The sequence below is a fragment of the Ciconia boyciana genome, chromosome 1 (assembly GCF_034638445.1).
Source record: "Ciconia boyciana chromosome 1, ASM3463844v1, whole genome shotgun sequence".
Lineage (NCBI taxonomy): Eukaryota > Metazoa > Chordata > Aves > Ciconiiformes > Ciconiidae > Ciconia > Ciconia boyciana.
The window spans coordinates 220,011,100-220,031,009 of NC_132934.1; the positions used below are offsets into that span (position 1 = coordinate 220,011,100).

The window sequence follows — 19,910 nt, forward strand, 5'->3', positions numbered from 1 at the left end:
GTGCCAGGTGCCATCTGGGATTTTCCTGGAGGTTTCCCTAGTCCTGCACACTGAGAGTCCAACTCTGCTGTGCCCCGCTTCCCAGCTTCTGCTTTTTAGAGCGGCTCTTCTCCTGGGTTATACTGGGGAGCTACTTATCCAGTCATAGCTGAATGCACCTTGGGCAGATTGTAAAAGTCACTGATTTGAACAAACAAGCTGAAAACAGGAACAAACACATTCATGGTGCATTGATCCACTGACACCTACTAACTGTGCTTGGGATGCAAGAGCCAGCTTGTGAGGCTTCTGTATCAGTGTGGCAGGTGCCGTACTCTCATTTTCCTGTCAATAAATTATGCTAGAAATAACAATCAGAGCACAAAATGGGGGGGGAAAAAAAAAAAACAAAAAAAACAAAAACAACGTTTTGGGAACAACTCACTTGTTTGGGGCTAAATGCCATAAGCCTCTAAAAGATGTCCTTCTAGTTGCATATAGTCACCTTCGTTATCCAGTGGAGAGTCAGACACTGCCAGGAGCTTACCTGGTCTGTGCTATGCATCTTAGGATGGGACAAACAATCCCTCAGCAATGCTTATTTCTCCCCCATAACTGTAAAGGAGGCAGTTAGCCCCATGCCAGAAAAGTGATGTGGTTGATGCTGTGTTTTTAATAGAGAGGTGTCCTCTATGCTAAGGAATGCATATAAGATGCTAATATCCTTCCTGTCTTGGGGAGCTGGTACCAGCTTAAGGTGAAAAAGTTCTTAAGCATAAAAGCTACCCAAAAGAGACACTCTGGACTGAGACCTCCAGGTCCCAAACTGCCCCATCGCTGCAGCAGGCACAGACCTACCTGGCATCTCACCTGCTCGATGTGCTTCAAATACTCAAAGGGGTGCCCGGAAGAGGCCCCATTCTGACCACGGGCAGCCTCAAAGCCACCCTGTCTACCTCTGCTCCTTCAGCTTGAAGATGTGTCTGTCACTGTGTCTGCATGTCCATGCCTGCACATGCACTCAGCTCCAGCCAAGACTGACCGTGCAGGCTGGAAAACACCTCGGCTCAGCCAAAATCCCCGGCGTCTGGGGAGCTGAGCTGCTGCCCGGGCACTAACGCCTGTGCGGATCTCCACTAGATCTCCTCCAGCTGCAGCTTAGGCACCCAGGGCACTTCCCTGGCAGCACAGGTGGGTTTCTGTAATCTGCAGGTGTATCTACACCCCGTGACAGGGACCCCGAGGAGGCTCAGCACCTCCTCCAGCATCCAGCCAGTCCTCAGCCTCCTGCCATGCACCCGATCCTGAGGGCAGCCTGGGCAAACAAAGGGAAGATCTGCACGGCCTCTCGCAGGACACAGCGTGCGCAGACGTGAGCTCCCTTCTCCCTGCTGTGCCACGGATGTCGTGCAAGCATGTGCGCGGGACACCAGCGACACAGGACGCGTGCCCTGCGAGGAGCGAGATCTGCAGGTGCGTTTACAGCACTGGCGCAGCTGTCACTGCAGCTTAGCACAGGCATGGCTGAAGAGCCTTCCAGGTAGCATTTGGCATTTTGTGACAGCACGGAGTTCACTGCAGGCAGAGAGTGTCTCCCGAGAAGCTGGGAGCACTCAGGCAGTCAGCTCCGGTGAGCTAGGTTTTGTCAGGGCTAGACTTGCCATGGTACCCAAGCTGTCTGCTTTCTTCTCTCTGTGCTGTGTAGAAGTTGCTCTCAGGCAGAAAGACACATGAACCAAGGATGAGAGGGCTCAGGGGAATGGGAATCTGAGTTTTTCATCTAGTTGCTGTCATAAGGTTCGCTCATTCCTCTGCGCAAGGGACAAGATGTTTTTTCATGCAGTGCATCACGCTAAACCCAAATGCTTCTCTTGTTCACATTGCTGTGACTCCCTAACCCCAGCAGCCACATTAATTTAACTCTGTATTTATACCCATGCTGCGGAGATCGACACAACAGCTCGCTACCTGCTCTGCAGAGTTCAAAAGCAACCCCACCGGGGAGGGATTTCACTGGGTGAGTTTGCTTTCCCCCTGTTTCCAGCATAATGAAAGAGTCCCAGGGTGGGGGTCAAAAAGCAGTTTTCCTCGGGGTCCACGTAAGCAGGTGCACGTTCTGCAGTGGTGATATTTAACCACTGGAAAAAGTTAGTGGAAGCATTAGGAACATGCTGAATTCTCCAGCTTTTGAGTTTTTTTAGAACTTGACTGAATAACTTTTTGGAAGATGCTTTGGAGAAAAACAAGCTGCTGGGTTCAATACAGTGTCTGTTAATGGTCAGAGAGAGCATATGGGGTAATGCTCCAGCCTAGAAAGGTTTGTGGTATATACCAAATGTACTTTCTGCCTGTTTCCTTATATGACTGTAAGCCAAGGTCCACTGAAAAACAATAATGAAAATGTCTTTGGATGGGGGCCCAGGGCTTACGTGTGGCTTTTAACAATGAAGGGAATGGTCAAGGAAATATTTCAGGAATAGTATGTTAAGGGTATGTTAACAGTATATTAAGGAGTAGCATTTTAACTATTCTCAGCGATTTCTCCTGGATCTGATTGGTTTTCATCCCAGAAATGGTGGGGTTTAGTGCAGGTGGAAGCTGCACACACAGGTTGTCCAGGAAAATGTGAACAGGCTGAGGAACGTTGTGCCCAAACCAGGTCTGGAGACCAGCAGCATGGAGGGGACGGTGCACGTGAAACGGCATATCCTCTCCATGTGCTCGGACAGAAAACAGTGAGCTTGCAGGACTCTTGCTCTGACCCATCGCTCACTTTCCATGGTCCTCTGTAGCCTTCAACAGACTTTATTTCCCACAGCAGGGAGTCACTGATGCCTGTGGGTGGCCGGTCCCCTGCTGAACGGGTCTCAGGTGCCACCGAGCTGCAACCGCTGCTGTCAGACGGCTGCTGCACGCCACCTCCGGTCCACACCACCGGAACACCGGATCCGGCAGTCTGCTCCGGTGTTTGACATCTTTGTGGCTGCAGTCAGCCCCTTTTGTATCCCATCCCTTCCATTTCCCCCCACCCCATCCTCCCCAACACCCCTTCCCCTGAGGGATCCTTTATCAGTTTTGCACAGTCCCACAGGACCCTCAGATATCCCAAATCCTCTCATCCATCCTTTTCCACTTCTTATCAGCTACAAAGGCCAGGCTGATGCTCTCCAAAGCTGAGCTTGGAGTTTCTTAATAGCCATCAACTAGTGGCTGAAGAGTTTTGGTCTTTGCTATTGTCTCCATTATCTATCAGGTTTGTTCCTCTGTGTGTTTTGTGTCTTTCCCTGTTACTTACTCTTCCCTTTGAGCTGCAAAGGTCTTGATGCGACAACCTCAATGAAGCAGATGCTCTCACCTTCCACGTACCCTCGCGGGGACTAGAAGGATTTTGGGAAGAGGCAACAAAAACAGCGAAAGGCCAGAATAATTTCCATACAAGGAAGAGCTAGGTGAACCAGAACTCTCCAGTCTGGAAGAGGCATGACTGAAGGGGTGGGGAAGGGCTTGGTAAAATCTTGAGTGACTTGAAGAGGACATTCAGGTATAATTGCTCGCTGTCTCTTTTAATACAAGAACTAAGACATATTAAATAAAATAGCAGGTGGCAAATTTAAAACCAATTACAGGAGGTGTTTTTCACTCAATAGGATTAAGCTTTGGAACATTTTGTCAGAGTGAACTGCAAACGCTAAAAGTCTGCAGGGGCTCAACCGAGCAGTAAGACAAATCCACAGGAAAAGAAATCCATTAAGGGATATTCTGCACAAAACACTGCTCTTGGTTCAGGAACTGCCAGAGCCTCAGATCAATAGAGTTTAGCAGAGAAATGATCCCCCTTGCTTGCCATGTGCTTATTCCTTTCCTGAACGCTGACCAGGTCACAGCATCAGCCGGCCGGACCTTCGAGCTCTCCCCAACAAGCACAGAGCTTCCTCAGGGGCTGTTCACCTGCCCGAGGAGCAGCAGCCCATTCTGCAACCACACCACCTCCCATCCCAAACCAAGGACAGTGAGAGAGAAGCTGCCTGGAGCCCAGAGGGGGTCCAGCCCCATGGAGCATCACTGACTGTGTGACAAGGAAACAAGACATGGGGCTAGGAGAGTCCATGGAGTTTAAAAGGTGGGAGTCCTTCACTGCCATCTCACTCTGGACAACCATGCAAATCCAAGAGCAGGTGGGACCCGTCAAAGCTTTGCCACCCCAGGCTTCAGCTCCCGACCCCCAGCGGGTTGTGAGCCTGCTGCTGGGCGTCACCCCGCAGACTGCAGCAATCCCTCCATGCGTGCACAGGCAGAGCCAGGGCTCAAGAGACTTACTTCTTATTTAGACCCGACGTTACCTTGTGTTGCATGAGTGCAATGCGGAGAAGGAGGTTTCTCTAGCATGTGTCCATACAGCTCCTTGCACAAGGGGGGACTTGATCCCCAGTGCTTGTGAACTGAAGGCAGATTTGACTCTGATTCCCTATTGTTTGTCTGTTCCCCTGAGTCCCTTTATTCAAGGTCCCTGGGGGGTTTCAGAGACCTCATAAGTGGCTGTTTGTGGACTCAGTGAGTCCGCCTTGGGCTTTCTCACCACAGTCAAAACTGAGCCTCAGCTGCAGCAGAATTTGGTAAGTTTCCAAAACGCAAAGTGGAGGAAGGTTGCCATGAGGTTTCATACCTCAGACGGCACTTGCAGAGCCTGATCTTGATGCTTAGAGGTTTCGCTATATGGTACTCAAGGGCAAAGTAAGGAAATAGCGTTTAATCCCTTCTCTCTGTTCTAATTAATATGTTAATTCATGTGGTGTTTTTTCCTAGTTACAGGAGAGTTAGACAATATTATATGTAGAAAGGATCACTGCGATGATTTGTTCTGACATCCTGCATCACACTTCCAGAATTTCATAACCAATTTACTCATCAAGCCCATCGTATGGGCTTCAGGCAAAGCATACATTTCAGAATAATTTCTGTTCTTAGCTTTACAGTTCCAAAAGATGAAGAATTTGTCATCTGTCATTTTTTATTTTCAGATTTGCAAACTAGCAGTGTCTCATTTCATCCAATTTCTGTGTAACTTCAGTTTCCAGTCACTGGGTCACGATGTGCTTGTGGGTTATATTGAAGAGTCATCACTGTCAACCACGCACCGACTGGTGGGCAAATTTTAGATCAATTCAGCTTTTCTTTTGCCAATCACGTAGTCTAAACTAAGTCCTTCAGTAAGAGACTTGTTTCCCCAGAGAGTAAGAAAAAACTCTCTCCTTTGATATGGACTAGATGATCATTGTGGTTCCCTTCTAACTGAAGTAGTCTATTCTATTCTATATAGCTGTCATGGTTTACACCCAGTCAGCAAATAAGCACCACACAGCTGCCCACTCACCCTCCACCCACCCCAGTGGGATGGGGGAGAAAATCAGAAAAAAAAAAAAAGTAAAACCCGTGGGTTGAGATAAAGACAGTTTAATAGGACAGCAGAGGAGGAGAAAATAATTATAATAATGATAATAGAATGTACAAAACAAGTGATGCACAATGCAATTGCTCACCACCCACTGACCGATGCCCAGCCCATCCCCGAGCAGCAGTCACTGCCCCCCGGCCAACTCCCCCCAGTTTCTATACTGAGCATGATGCCGTATGGTATGGAATAGCCCTTTGGCCAGTTTGGATCAACTGTCTTGGCTGTGCCCCCTCCCAGCTTCTTGCGCGCCCGGCAGAGCACGGGAAGCTGAAAAGTCCTTGACTGGTGTAAGCATTGCCCAGCAACAACCAAAACACCAGTGTGTTATCAACATTTTTCTCATCCTAAATCCAAAACACAGCACTATACCAGCTAGTAGGAAGAAAATTAACTCCATCCCAGACGAAACCAGGACAATAGCTCTGCAAGGTCTGATCTTATATGTTGTTCATTGTCAGCGCTCTTCCTGAAGTTTCTGGACCTCCATTTCCCTGGAAAGATCTCTCATTTGTAGCAGTGACTCTGTTATCATGCATGGATTCAAGGGTTTCCATTCGGGAGAGATTAAGCAGCAAGCATTGCATCTCCAGTTCCCTCTCACGCACAAGCACCGGCTGCCTTGTCCGGGCTATTCCGCATGTCGTACGTGGGGGACTGCACTGCCACAAGATTCATTCCTGCAGCTCTCTTTCTCTGAAAGCTCTTTCTCTCTGCTGATACCTCAGGTGAACTCTGCATTAAATTTATATTTCCATTTTTTTCAAGACATTATTCAATTCTTATCTATTGGATGAACAATTACAGGTTTTGTTGGATAACAAGTTATATTTACTGTGAAAAAAATTAAAACATCCTCAGTACTGTAATCCACCTTCCCAAGAAAAAATCTGGATCACAGGGGGTGCAAAAGTCTAACTCACTGCTGGATGGACATGTGTGATCTAATCATGATTTATGACTTTAAACCAGTAGTATTTAAAAACAAACATTGCTGTTGGGAACGTCTAACATATTGAGGTAGCTGATAAATTTCAAAACTCCTTGATGCTTTTGTCTAAATTTTTCTCTCATTCATGAATATTTTATCCCATAGTCATCAATGAAAAGGGAAAAAAAATCAGCAGGACATTCATTAGCCACTGCTATGAACCTGGGTAATTTATGAAATTTGTATCATCTGCATACATAAGTATGCGTATGTCTGTTTTCTGGTTTGTGGGCAGCACACTTATTTTTTGAGGTTTTTGTATTTCAGTGTAGATGCTCCCTGGTCCATCATGTGGTTGTCAACAGCTCCATCTCCTCCTGTTACACGTTCATCCTGGCAGGCATCCCAGGGCTGGAGGTTTCCCACGTCTGCCTCTCCATCCCTTTCACTTGCATTTACATTGCATCCCTGGCAGGGAACTGCACAATCCTCTTTGTCATTGGGACTGATCCAAGCCTCCATGAGCCCATGTACCAACTCCTATCCATGCTGGCCATCACCAATTTGGTTTTGTCTCTGTCTACACAATGCCAACTGTGATGAGTGTTTTCTGGGTCGACTACAGGGCACTCAGTTTTGATGCCTGTTTTGCTCAGCTTTACTTTGTTCATTCCTTCTCCTTCATGGAGTCCTCGGTACTTCTGCCCATGGCTTTTGATCCCTATGTGGCCATCTGCTACCCGCTGAGATACTCCTCCATCCTCACCAGTGCCAGGATAGCCAAGATCGGGCTGACTGCTCTGTGCAGATGCCTCTAGGAGTGCTGCCATCACTCTTCTTGCTGAGAAGGTTGCCCTTCTGCCAGTCCCATGTGCTCTCCCACGTCTACTGCCTGCATCAGGACCTGATCAAGCTGGTGTGTGCAGACATCACATTCAACAGCATGTACAGGTTAGCTGTGGTCATCTCATACTGGCACTAGACCCATTGCTCATTGTTTTGTCATATATTATGATTTGTAAGACAATCGCGAGCATCGCATCCCAGAGGGAGCGTCTCAAGGCTTTGAACAACTGCCTGTCCCGTGTCCTGGCAGTCCTGATCCTGTACATCCCCATGATTGGCTTGTCCATGGTTCACCGTTTCGGCAAGCATGCTTCCCCTCTCATTCACGTCCTCCTGGCCAACATCTACCTGCTGGTTCCCCCCGTGCTGAACCTCATCATCTACAGCATAAAAAACAAACAGATCTGCAGGGGCATCCTCAAGGTCCTCATGCCAAGGAAGAGCTTCTCCCCATGGCAGCAGAGCACATAAAGTACCTTTGGTAACTGCTCATCGTAAACTAGTGGGATGAACTCATTATGCTGTGTACCCCATTGTTACTAATTGAATGTATACTTCTGTGTGAAGATAGAAGCAATTAATATTCAAATTAATTTAAATCATTGCCCATGCTCCTTTATTCTGTGATTTTTCACAGAATTTTCTCTACTCTGTGAGGTGTGTTGTATTTCCACTGCCCGCTGAAGGAGTTCATGCTCCAGAAAAACTTAAGTGTGCAAGATTTTTATCTCTTGGCCACTGAGGTTGTAACATATCTTGGTCAAGTATTTCTAATGAGTACTGTAATGAAGAGTTAAACCCCAGTCTAGGAAATAATTCAACATGTGATGAAACCTATGTGATTAGTCACATTGTTTGCATTCACCAAGTAAGAAACCATTTAGTCACCAGTTATGAAGCCATCAGGATCCAAATAAAGCACAAGTCTTAAACTCCTTTGTACCCTACCTAAATGTGGGTGATTGCAACAGTCTTGGATGAATATCTGCCCACTTGTTTTTCATGGATGCTCAAGTCTACCTTGGGGAGTATAGTCTTACCAAGCAAGCGGTACGTAGGTAACCTCATCAGTAATACCACATAAGGTCAGGATGACTTAGGTTATCAGAAATATCAAATGTTATCAGAAATATCAATTTTGGACAGTGATGTAGCAGAACTGGGGCCAATGGAGAAAAAAGTAATGAGTGGCAACTTGTTACCTGGGAGAAGATTGGAGTGGAGAAAGGAAAGTTCAAAAGCAGTGAAAAGGAGGGTCAAGAAATGGTAAAAGAGATAATAAGGCATGCAAGTGATGTGTTTGGGGCTGTCCAGGGTAAGAGTTGGGCCACCCTGCACTTGACCTCTATATCTGGAGCAGAACCAAAACCCAAAAACCATGCCACGAGAGTCAAAGCTGTTCCTGTGCCCAGGAGGACCGGGGGAGGCAGTCGGCTTTCTCTGGCTGATGGAGAATACCTGGGTGGATGGATCAGGCATCCTGGTATCACCTTGTCAGCATCTGCCCGACACTTCGGAACAGAGTGGTTGCTAAATGGCTTGCTTTAATGGTACACCGTAAATACTCTCAAATCATGAAGATATGATGGCCATGTTATAAAGCCATGCAGATGTGCACTCACTCTCCCTATGTAAAGAGCACACCATCCATCGCTCCTGCCCCCATGTGTCTGATAGGCACTTTAGCAGGAAGAAGTACGTGCAGCAGACTTTGGGTGGCTGATTCTCCAAGGAATGCCCTATCTAGTAAAACCTATAAGGCACATGTGTTCCTGCTTTTAAATTATTTTAATGACATATCTAATACCTTTGTATACTTTAAGCAAGAAACTCAGTCACTTGAGAGATTAAGTGCCTCTGAGAACGCCCAACAGTGGCAGATATATGAGAAAGATTGTACTGAAGAAGTTACCCATCTCGATTGTCAAGGATACAAAGTTAAAATGGGAAACAAGTTTTTATAGTTGAAACCTATGTTCTTGAGCGTAAACATACTTCCAGTCTGAAGAACGAGCACTGGGTGCATCCAGCATCCTGTACCTGAAGTATGTATCAGCACAAATTTATCTTAGACTTGTAGCCTAAGAAGAGTTTCTTTCGGAAAGCTGTGCATACTCATTAATACAGCTGGGAATTGGGATGGTGTTACCGTGGGTCCCCTCAAGCACACAGACTGCCTGATGTCTGTGGCATTATGCAGGGGCACATCTGTGAGGGTCTGGATGAGGGGTTGACTCCGTACACTTTTTGTTGGAGAACTGTCTGCCTTTATTTATTCTCCCCCAGTAGGTTAAATGTGCTAGCACAAAATGAATTTATACAGTTCGGTTAACTGGCTCAGAGCCTTAATGTCTATGTAGATCAGGTTTCTCCAGCCCCTGTTCCATGGAGTTTTTAAAATTTCCAAGGACTGAGGTCCCACCCGCCATGAGGAAGAATTTTTCCTTTATCGTCCAACTGAATTTTCCTCTATTGCAACTTTTGTACCCGTCCTCTTGTCTTTTCATCTCTGATGAGTCTGACTCCATTTTATCCATAATCTCTTTCAGGTATTGGAAGACTTTAATTAGAAACCTCTTTTACCTTCTTTTCTTCTGGTTAAAAAACCCCAGCTGCTTCAGCCTCTCCTTGTATGTTGTGAGCTCCAGCCACCTGACCATCTTAGTGGTCTCACCTGGACTTGCTCCCATATATCACTACCTTTGCTTGTATGCAAGGATCAACTGGACAAAGGACTCCAGATGCAGTCACACACTTGCTGATTAAAGGGAAAAATCTCTTCCCTTGACCTGGTGGTTGCACTCTCACAAATGCAGTCCAGTCCACAGTTGGTCTTCATTGCTGCAAGGGCACACCAAGGACTCATGTCCAACCTGCTGTCCACCAGGCCCTTTCTGAAGAGCTGATCTCCAGCCAGGCAGTCTTAGTCAGTACCAATGTAGGGGCTATTCTGTTCCAGGTGCAGGAATTTGCATTTTTTCTGAGTCTTGTGGGATGCAGTTGAGAATTTCCAGGTGCAGTTTCTCACTGTTTAGACAGGGCTCAACCCTGTGAAGCGCTAGGTGCCCAGTCCTGACTCAGTGCCCCATAAACGCCCCACCAGAGTTGGGTGAGTGCCTAAGCATGTTAAGCAACCCACCTCCCGAGCCCACATCTCTTTCCACACCTCACATGTCCAGGTAATGAAGTCACTGAACTGACGCAACATCAAATCCTGTGGGTCTTAGTGTGCCCCAAGGTGGGGAGATGCTGAGACTGGCCATGACTCCAGCAGCTCCTCTGTAAGGAGCACATTATTTCAGGCATCTCTTAGGCACACAGACATGCATATATGCCTTAGTCACAATGACTCACACTTGATACAAAATGAGCAAATTTTAATTCTGGAAGAAATGATTCATTAGCATAAGACCATTATTTATTGCTGTCATGATGTTGCCTAAAAGGAATGCAACAGGCTCTATTTCAGTGTGTATTTGCTCTCTACTTGCACCTGGACTGGGGAGGTTTAATAAGATCTATTGCCTAGCAGCCAGTGGAATGAAAGGCTTGGCACCTAAAGTCCATTAAACACCTCTGAAAATCTCTGTCTAAAATGTGAAAGCCACAACACTGCTAATTCATAAGCTTCATGCACAAAGGGGAAACTTCTCAAAGAATAGTGCAAGCCGTTCTGTAGTTCTTGCATCCATTTCGACTAAGCTGACATTGAAATTAGTAGAAGACATCTGTCTGCTTCCCATGGACAGGCAAAGTGCAGTCCTCTTGAGTGGTCACGGTTTAAGCTTCCTCAGTTAGACTAAGACATCCTTGAGCTGAAGGTGGTAGCTCAAACCTCCAGAAAAAAAAAAGCGGATAGTTAAAGGTTTGTGAGCTGCACCCACCCTACCCATTTGTTTGCTGGGGATCTCCTTTGGGAACAAGTCCAGAGACCTGAGCTCACAGCCTGAAGAAGTGGCTGGAGACTGATCCGTCCCATTTGAATCCATTCCGCAGGAGCACTTGCCCTTTTTGCTCTGTGCTTTTCTGACTGTGATTCTGTGATTTTACACATCTTCCCCCTTTTCTAATGACAGGTTGACCTGTGCATGTGTTTTGTTTTCACAGAGCAGCTTATGCAACCACTGCTTATCGTGACAGCCCTTAGCATCACCATCTTCCAGCCTACCAAGTTGCACCTCTGAGGGATGGAGCAGCGTGTGAGAATGACAGCAGAGACCTGCCTCAACTTGAATAGCATCTTCTTTTATAAGTACCTAGGCTGAAGAACAGATGAGCTATATCTTCAAAGTGCAGAAGTTCCTGGTGATTTAGGGTGGATTAATGTTATGGTACTCAAACTGAAACATTGCTCTGTGATCCGATGCTGAAGACAGACCTGAGTGCTTTTTTGAAAACCAGCACATACGAAGAACTTTCAAGCTGAGTACCAAAACAATGGGGTAGCAAACATTTCTAGTCACTTTTGAACATTTAGCCCATTATATGACCACAGAGAACATTAAAACCCAGCAATAATAACAAAATCTGGGGCTTCAGGAAATGAATTCTCTACCTTCTGTGCTTTGCCTGAGGCAGGGGCTGCTAAGTTCAAACATATAACTGCTGTATGCTCACATATCTTCAGTTTCCCCATGCATAATATCACTGGAAATAAAGGCAGAATACACCAAGATAACAGATACAGACAACCTCCAGTTACTGCAGTGGCCGGAGACTGCGATGTCTATAGGGTAAGCCTCCAGGCTTACAAAATGATAGGTACCCAAGGGAAAGGACCCAGAAGGGGTTAGCACTTGCTCTAGGACTAGATTCACTGTGGGGATTTTACACATGGAAACACTAGGCTCTCCCAAAGCTCCCATTAGACTCCAGTCCCCAAGGTGTTGTTTCAAGGATGTTATGAATGTGAGATTCACCAACCTGAGAGATGGTGTCTGAGAGGCCAGGTCACCTGTTTACTCAGGTTTATTTCTTGCATAATGACTGCAACAGCCAAATTACCCTTGGTAGGTGAGACAAGGAGCTTGATTTATTGGCACTTCTAATTCTGGCTTCTAACAGGAGTTAGGAGCACTCCAGCTGTGAGACGGTTTTGCTTATAATCAGAACACATTAAAAAAAGTGTTTACCTTTCATCAGGAAACTTCTTCCTAGGCCAAACTGCAGGTGGGTGCCTTGCCTTCATTTCTCTGGGAGGGTTTGTTTAAATCTAACTATCCTCCCCTCTTCACAGCTTTTTAGTGTCTGCCAGGTGAACCATCCTGGGAAAATGCAGTGCAGCCTTGCAAAGCCAGCGAACCTCTCTAGTCCTTTTAGACTGAAAAACCAGAGGTCAGTTTGCAGATGAGGCACAGTCTGCCCAGTATAACACTTTCTTGTCCAAGGCATTAGAAGTCAGGTTATGCTCCGGTGTCTTTTCCCCTCCCTGCTCTTGAGACCTACACTGTTGGGCTGTTTTCATGGTCACCAGACTCTTCCAGGATGAGGAAGGTTCAAGATAGCTCATTATCTTTCTTTTATTTTTCTTTCGGGCTAGATAACTGCTGCACCAGAGGAAGGTCAGTGATGGGTGGTAAGCGGATCCTTCCCACGTGATGGTCGCGTGCCTGGTGGGAGCAGGGAAGGTTGGAGTCCCTGCTGCCCTGGGGGACAGGAGCTGCTCCAGGGTGCAGCCCCGGGTCTGGAGACTGCAGGGCGCAGGGAAGGAGCCAGGTGACGCACAGATGGAGCCGGGGCTCGCTCTGCGGGAGGAGGGCAGGGACACGTGCTACAGCAGGAGGGCGGGAGCAGAGGCCCCAGGTCCTCTTTTAAAAGGGTGCGGTAGGAAGATGGTAAGGCACAAGGCTCATGTCCTAATTGGGGAATAAGATGTGACGAGTCCTGGCTTGGTAATTTAGAGGGTGCATGTGCACTGCCTGGGGAGACGGGTCTGCTGCCGCTGCAGCTGCTAATGGTACCCAAAGCGAGCTAATTCAGCTATCGCTGCATGTCAGGCAGGGAGTACACCTCAGCCAGCTCAGCTGGCAGTCACAGCATGCACACACACATGCACACACACACACATGCACACACACACACGCATGTGATGTCCTCACCATCCCTCGCTGCGTGCTGGAAAACTTGGGGCGCACTCTGCCCACAAGGACACAAGGCTATACCCTCTGCAGGTCCAAAGGGCTGACACAGCAAGTTCCTGGGTGAGCCAGGCTTTCAGCCTGCATGTGTCTGAGAGCAGAGGCATTTTCCTTCATTTCTGTGTAAAACTAAAGCGCGCACTGGCTCCAGGAGAAAGCAAGCCCATGTTAATGACTTGCTGTGTTTCTTTAACAGCATTTCAGGAGACAAACACTGTATGTGACTGGTTTGGCTCAGCATCCCAACACCTCCAGTGTGCTTGTATTCCATGGGACAGGTCTGTAAACGCAGAGGTACCAGGTGATTGTAAGTCGTGTGCAGTCAAAGGGCTGGAAGACACTTCATCTGCCAACCAGCCCCGCAAAGGTCTTGGAACCTGCCCCTCCAGCCCCCCGGGGAAGATCTCCCTGGGAAGATCTCCCTCGTGCTGCAGAGACACCCCCTGACTGCAGGTCTTCAGCTCGTGATGCCTTTCCTTTTAACACCATCACACCAGGACTCACATCCATAGGTTCTTGTTGTGGGGAGATCTGCTGCAACCAGCTCAGCCGCTGCTTGTGATGACAGCCCATCATCCAGCCCGCTGCCTTCCTCAGTCGCCCCTGGCCTGGAGGCTGTCCACATCTAGCTTGGTCTCCCCATCTGTACCCTCTACACCATCTCCATTGTGGAGAACTGCACCGTTCTCTGCATCATACGAGATGACTGACATCTCCATCAACCTATGTACTTCTTCCTTTGTGTGTTGTCCCTCAACAACCTCAGGATCTCATTCTCTACCTTGCCAACAGCGCTCAGCACCTTCTGCTTTGACCCAAGAACTCGCCTTCAGCGCCTGTTTGACCCAAATACTTTTCATCCACTCCATCTCCTTAACCTGGGGCTGCTGCTGGCCATGTCTTTCCATTGCTTCATTGCCATCTGTAACCCACTGCACTATATGTCCACCCTCACTGACACCAGGATCCTGGGCACAGGGCTGGCTGCCGCAGTGAGAGGCTTTGGTGTGCTATCGCCCTTGGCTTTTCCTCTTAGGTGCCTGCCTTTGCTGGCCAAAGCCCTCTCTCATCCCTACTGTCTGCGCCCAGACATAATGAAGCTGGCATGTGCAGGCATTTCTCTCCATATTTTGTATGGTCTGTGTGCTGTTATCCTAGTCTTTGGAATGGGCTCATTGCTCATTGTCATCTCCTACATTATGATTTGAACAACCATGATCAGTGTCACATCTCAAGGGCAGCATCTCAAAGCCCTGCGGACCTGTGTCTCCCGTGTCTCTGCTGTCTCCACCATACACTAGTTTGGGGAGGACCTTCCTCTTCTTCTGAAGTCCAGTATTTACCTCTTTGTGCCTCCTGTTCGCAGCTCTCTCATTTACAGTGTGAACAACAAAGATACATGAAAAGGCATCCTCAGAATGATCTCCAGGCAGCAGACCTAAACTGCCTGTAATTTAGGAGAGCAAGTTTGGAGGGATTCAGGTAATTCAGCCCAGACCGTTTCTGTCACAGAGAACCACAGAGCATCGTCCTTCTTATAACGAGATTGAATTCCACCTTGAACAATTGGGATTTTTGTCCCTGCTACTCCCCCAGGAAGCTGTCTCTAACCAACAGAAGAGACAGTGTTTGTAATTCTCGTTTATAACAGTCTGTTCAGTCAATAGTTTTGTACTGCTCGTGTCTGGGTGGGTAAGTGGTGAGCAGATAAGATATATGCATCTTCATGCAGAGTTCATCTTACAAAGAAATAAAACCCGTTGCACTGTCCTGAACTTGGCTGGCCAACCGTGCACGGGGCAGGAGGCGCGTGGCCGAGCAGTGCAGGTCAGCAGACACAGACTGGTGTAAATCCGGCTCGGGAGCAGCCACCCAACTCATTGCGTAGTGTTAAGCAGCAGAACTGGAGGAGCCGGTCAAACGCCCGTGGGTGTCACCTGCCCTTGAGACACTGATGACCCGTGCACCCGCCACGTGCTGCACCCAGCCTTAGCTGCGGGCACACAAGGCTTGCGAGGAGAGGCTGCACGAGCCAGGGGCCGTGGGCACGCGTCCTGCCGGGGGGCGGTGGCAGCTGCCGGCGGGGGGCTGGACTCTCACCCCTCTCCCCATCCCACAGGGAGGAGGTTGCATCCCTAAGAGCAGCCACCCTGCACCCTCAACACTTGGATGACTTCACTGCGTTGCAGTTTGCAATCATCCCTCTAATTGGGCTTTCAGTAAACCCATGTGCCTAACCAGCCCGCAAACTTCTCTTGGTCTTTAGACTCAGCCATTAGACAATAGCATTATCTGTATTTATTTCTATATTGCAGAGATCATTTGGTTCTAATGTGTATTTTATCAATACTTTATACTCTTGAATACTGGGAGATGTGAAATACTGCAGCTGTCTTGTACATCAAATCAATGTAAACACAATGAGAATATGACAAGAGAAGACGAATATGAGTAGTAAGTTATTAAACAATATTTCCTGTATGATTTCTAGAGCCAGAACCTATTTGTTTATTTATTTTTATTACATTACCTGAGAGGCTGCATTTAAAAAATTCAGAGTGGCATACTACCCAGGAAACTGATATCTGTTGCACACCATTTTCTCCTTCTCAGTGGAAGACATTTCATATTTTGTTGCCCAAGCTGTTGACTCACGTGATTCTGTGATGCCTGCTTTTATGTCTTTCATTTACACAGTGTAAATAAAATGCGTTAAATATTTAACATACAAAATGTGTTAAAAAAGAGAAAAGAAGAAAAAATGAAAAATATTGTTACATTGCCTGTTAGGTAGCAGATCTGAAGGAAAATTTGCCTTTTCATTTCACAGAGCAGTATTTTATATTTTGACAAAAATGGATATTAAAATAGTTCTAACACAAAGCTTGTTTGGACTTCTTTTTCTGAGAACAAGAACCCTGGAAGCATTTAAAGTAGCCCAAAATATTTTATTATTTCACTTGCAATGATAAGAAATTGATGCATCATAAATAATGTAGACAGGAGAACTTCTTAAGATGGTCTGTAGTAGGTGATTTCAGCCTTCTTTCCTTGATCATTTAATATACTTCGAAGGATACTTGGATCAACTTCCTATGATTCCTAGAGAATGCAGAGAAGTAAACTGCTGCACAGTGTGCACAACCATGCTCTTTATCAGCACCCTTTGTGAATTCTTTGGGACTTATGTCCATGACTGATGGTCTGAAATCTAGTCTTCACGATGAGCAAGGCAGTTGTTGCTTTTACATTTGGCATGCACAATGTCCCACCTTCCTGAAATAGCAGGAAACTCTGTCCCTGCCCACGACACAGTCATTTACATCCTGGCGTCAGCTTATACTAACATATGGTCCATAGAAAGAAAACCAGCCTTTTATGTTTGTGAGGAAATGTTCAAAATCTGCAGGACAGTTTTGTGAGAAAAAAGTCAAAACACTGTTGCTGCTCAGCCAGACTGCGCGCTGGAGGTCACCTGTCCCTCCAAAAGCACAGGACCAGAGGTAGCTGTTGTAAATTATAAACAGTCTTTACAAATAAACAGTTTGCTTTACTTCTGCATTAAGACTGCTTGTCTTTCCTAGGGATCCAGCGTCTGACAGCTTGGGATGGTAACAGCTTAAATCACTCAGATCTTTTGTGCAACTGCAGTGCTCCAGGAGCCACAAGTACCAAAGAAGGCTGCTCCAAGCAGCAGCCAGCACAGCCTGGACCACTTACCTGCAGTGCCAAGCCCACTGGATAGCACTAACAAAAGCATAGTTTCCCTGATGTTTGAGTCGCCAAACTTTGCTCCTCAGTTGGCTCAATCCAGTTGCAAACAGCTTTCTGCAGTAGGTATTCATATTTGCGGCGATGACTGTGTCAGATTTACACAAGAGCATTGCACTGATTTCCAGGATCATTCCTTGGGAGTACTGTGCCTCCCCATCACTGCCCCACCAGAGCCTCGCGTCTAAATAATCAGCTGCCAAGTTTTGCAGTGTTGTGTGCCACCGTTCCATCTGCAGTCGAACGCAGATCACCAAGTACATTACACTTTCCCTGCCAACTCTTGGTAATTAAACAATCTATGACTGTCTTGTTTGCAATTAATTTCTCCAACTTTCTTTATGTCAAGGGCTGGGAAACCTGATGACTAAATGTCCCTGTGCCTAGTATAAAGTCCTGAAAACCACAGTATCTTTTCCAATAAACTGCATGCAGGAAATTCCTCTTCACTATGGCACATCAAAAGGCAGTCTGACCTTTTCTGTGTCCTTTTGCAGATAGTAAACTGGACCACCTCAGGGTTGTATTTGTTATTGTGCAGCTGAGGCTGTGAGCACAGAGGTAAAGATGCAGACCCAGAAGCATAGATGTGAATCGAATTACTTGCTTGCATACAAAGCAGCAGGCAACTCACTCAAAAGCAGACATTTCCAACTATGGCAAATTAAGTCCTATTGAGGCAACCTAAGACTGCTGATAGAAATCACACTATTTAGAAAGTGCATTCAGCCTTTCTAAAATCAGGAAAGCTTCTTTTGCAATGGGTTAATTTATTCACGTAGTAGGCAACCTCTCCCCTCTGCAGGTAGGTTTGTGCACATGGGCAAAAGAGACAAGTTTTCAGGCACAGACTTTCCTCTCCAGACCTGAAGACAGGCAGTTAAGTTGGTATGTCTCTTACAAGCATGTCTTCTTTGTTGATTTTCTATCATGTTTCAATCTCAGTCTTGCAGCCCTTTGCACAGCACCTGAACTTCGTGTCTTGTGTTTGCCCTGTGCCCCCTTCATGCCCAACAGTCATTGCTAACTCTACATTCACAGTCACATTATCTTTTTGTCCCTCCATTGCTAAACCCCATCATTTACACCAATGAAACAATGGAAATTTGTAAGGAAATCATCAGGATAATATCCCAATACAACATCTGGGCTTGCCCCTGACCAGCCTCGGTCTGCTGCCACCCACTCGGGAGGGACTGAAAACCCCAGGAGCTGTACCTGGACGGCCACTTGATGGTGAAAGCTGCTCTCTTCTGGGTGCTCTGGAGATGTCAGCAGCGGTTCATAGACCCATATGATCCCACCCAGTCCCTGTGGGTTTTTCTCACTTTCTGATTTCAGTGGACATCTCTGCCCATATACCCCGTGCCAGAGACCCCGTCCTCCCCTTCCCACCCAGAGGCTTTGTACTTCCCTTTCCTCCAAGGGCTCAGTGACAGTCTGAAGTCTCCCTTATTACCTGGGTCTGGACACCTAATGTTGGTGTAACACAAGATCTTGCCCTTTTGTCTCTGGGCTACCACTGTGTTTAGGAACTTGTCTGCAGTGAAGCACAGTGCTCCTTCCCCCTCTTTTCAGTATTGACACTAACACAATCTTCAGTGTTTGCAACACTCCCATCACCTTCCCTAAGTGTCAGCACATGCTGCCTGCTGGCTCGCACTGCCCTGTACGGCCCTTTGACAAAAGCACTTTCATCTTTGTGGTGTAGGTCTGGTTATCCCCAGTTCCACCACCATCAGCCAAGAGGAATTCGCACCCAGCGCAGCAATGACTGAAGACTGATTCCTGCAAGAGGATTTGCATGAGAGGAGCTTTCTCAGGAGAAGGCTTGTCCAAGGGTCAGAGCTGCTAGCGCTGCCCAGTGCAATGTGTCCTCCAAGGTGTGGAACAAGTGCCACACACTGCTTCTTGCAGGGGTGTCCACTGCCCTTGGCCAGCACCTCCTGGTTTCTCTCTGCTGGCCCCCAGGCTTTCTGTCCTCTTCCCATGGCTCTCAGCTTTTCCTCAAGGGTTTTAAGTTTACCCCACGGTGGAACGGCCATTTCTGTCTGCAGTGTGCAGATGGTGTGTGGTGCAAAGTCGCTGTTCTGTCCCTCCTGGACCAAATGTCCACAGTAAGTTTTGTAGTGGCCTGGGGTGGGCGAGTGGGATGCGATGGGAGTGCGGTGCAATGAGCCAAGTGGTTCTTCCTGAGCTGTGTCTCAGAGAAGAGACAGGTTGGTTTCCCAGTGCGCTAGTGAATGGTTCAAAGCTGCACCAGGGGAAGTTTAGACTGGACATTAGGAAGCATTTCTTTACCAAGACAGTGGTCAAACACTGGAACAGGCTTCCTAGAGAGGTGGTCAATGCCCCAAGCCTGTCCACATTTAAGAGGCATTTGGACAATGCCCTTAACAACATGCTTTAACTTTTGGTCAGCCCTGAATTGGTCAGGCAGTTGGACTAGATGATCATTGTAGGTCCCTTCCAACTGAAATACTCTATTCTATTCTATTCTATTCTATTCTAGTAAACCCCAGGAGACAGCAGAGTGGTCTGGTGGAACTATGATGCTGAGAGCTCTCCAGCTGAGCCAAACACCACCAGAGTCTTTAGAATCATAGAATCATAGAATAGTTTGGGTTGGAAGGGACCTTTAAAGGTCATCTAGTCCAACTCCCCTGCCATGAGCAGGGACATCTTCAACCAGAACAGGTTGCTCAGAGCCCCGTCCAGCCTGGCCTTGGATTTTTCCAGGGATGGGGCATCTCCCACCTCTCTGGGCAACCTGTTCCAGTGTTTCACCACCCTCAGA

The 19,910-nt window shown here is 47.2% G+C and overlaps 1 protein-coding gene across 1 annotated transcript; it reads left to right on the top strand.

The window, feature by feature from the left end:
* The first annotated feature begins 4,692 nt into the window (after positions 1-4,692).
* LOC140651445 (olfactory receptor 51Q1-like) lies at positions 4,693-7,676 on the top strand. The gene is given in 5 exon segments (XM_072860942.1): positions 4,693-4,710; positions 6,687-6,941; positions 6,944-7,166; positions 7,169-7,324; positions 7,327-7,676. Coding segments are annotated over 5 exon segments (1,002 nt in total).
* The last annotated feature ends 12,234 nt before the right edge of the window (positions 7,677-19,910 follow it).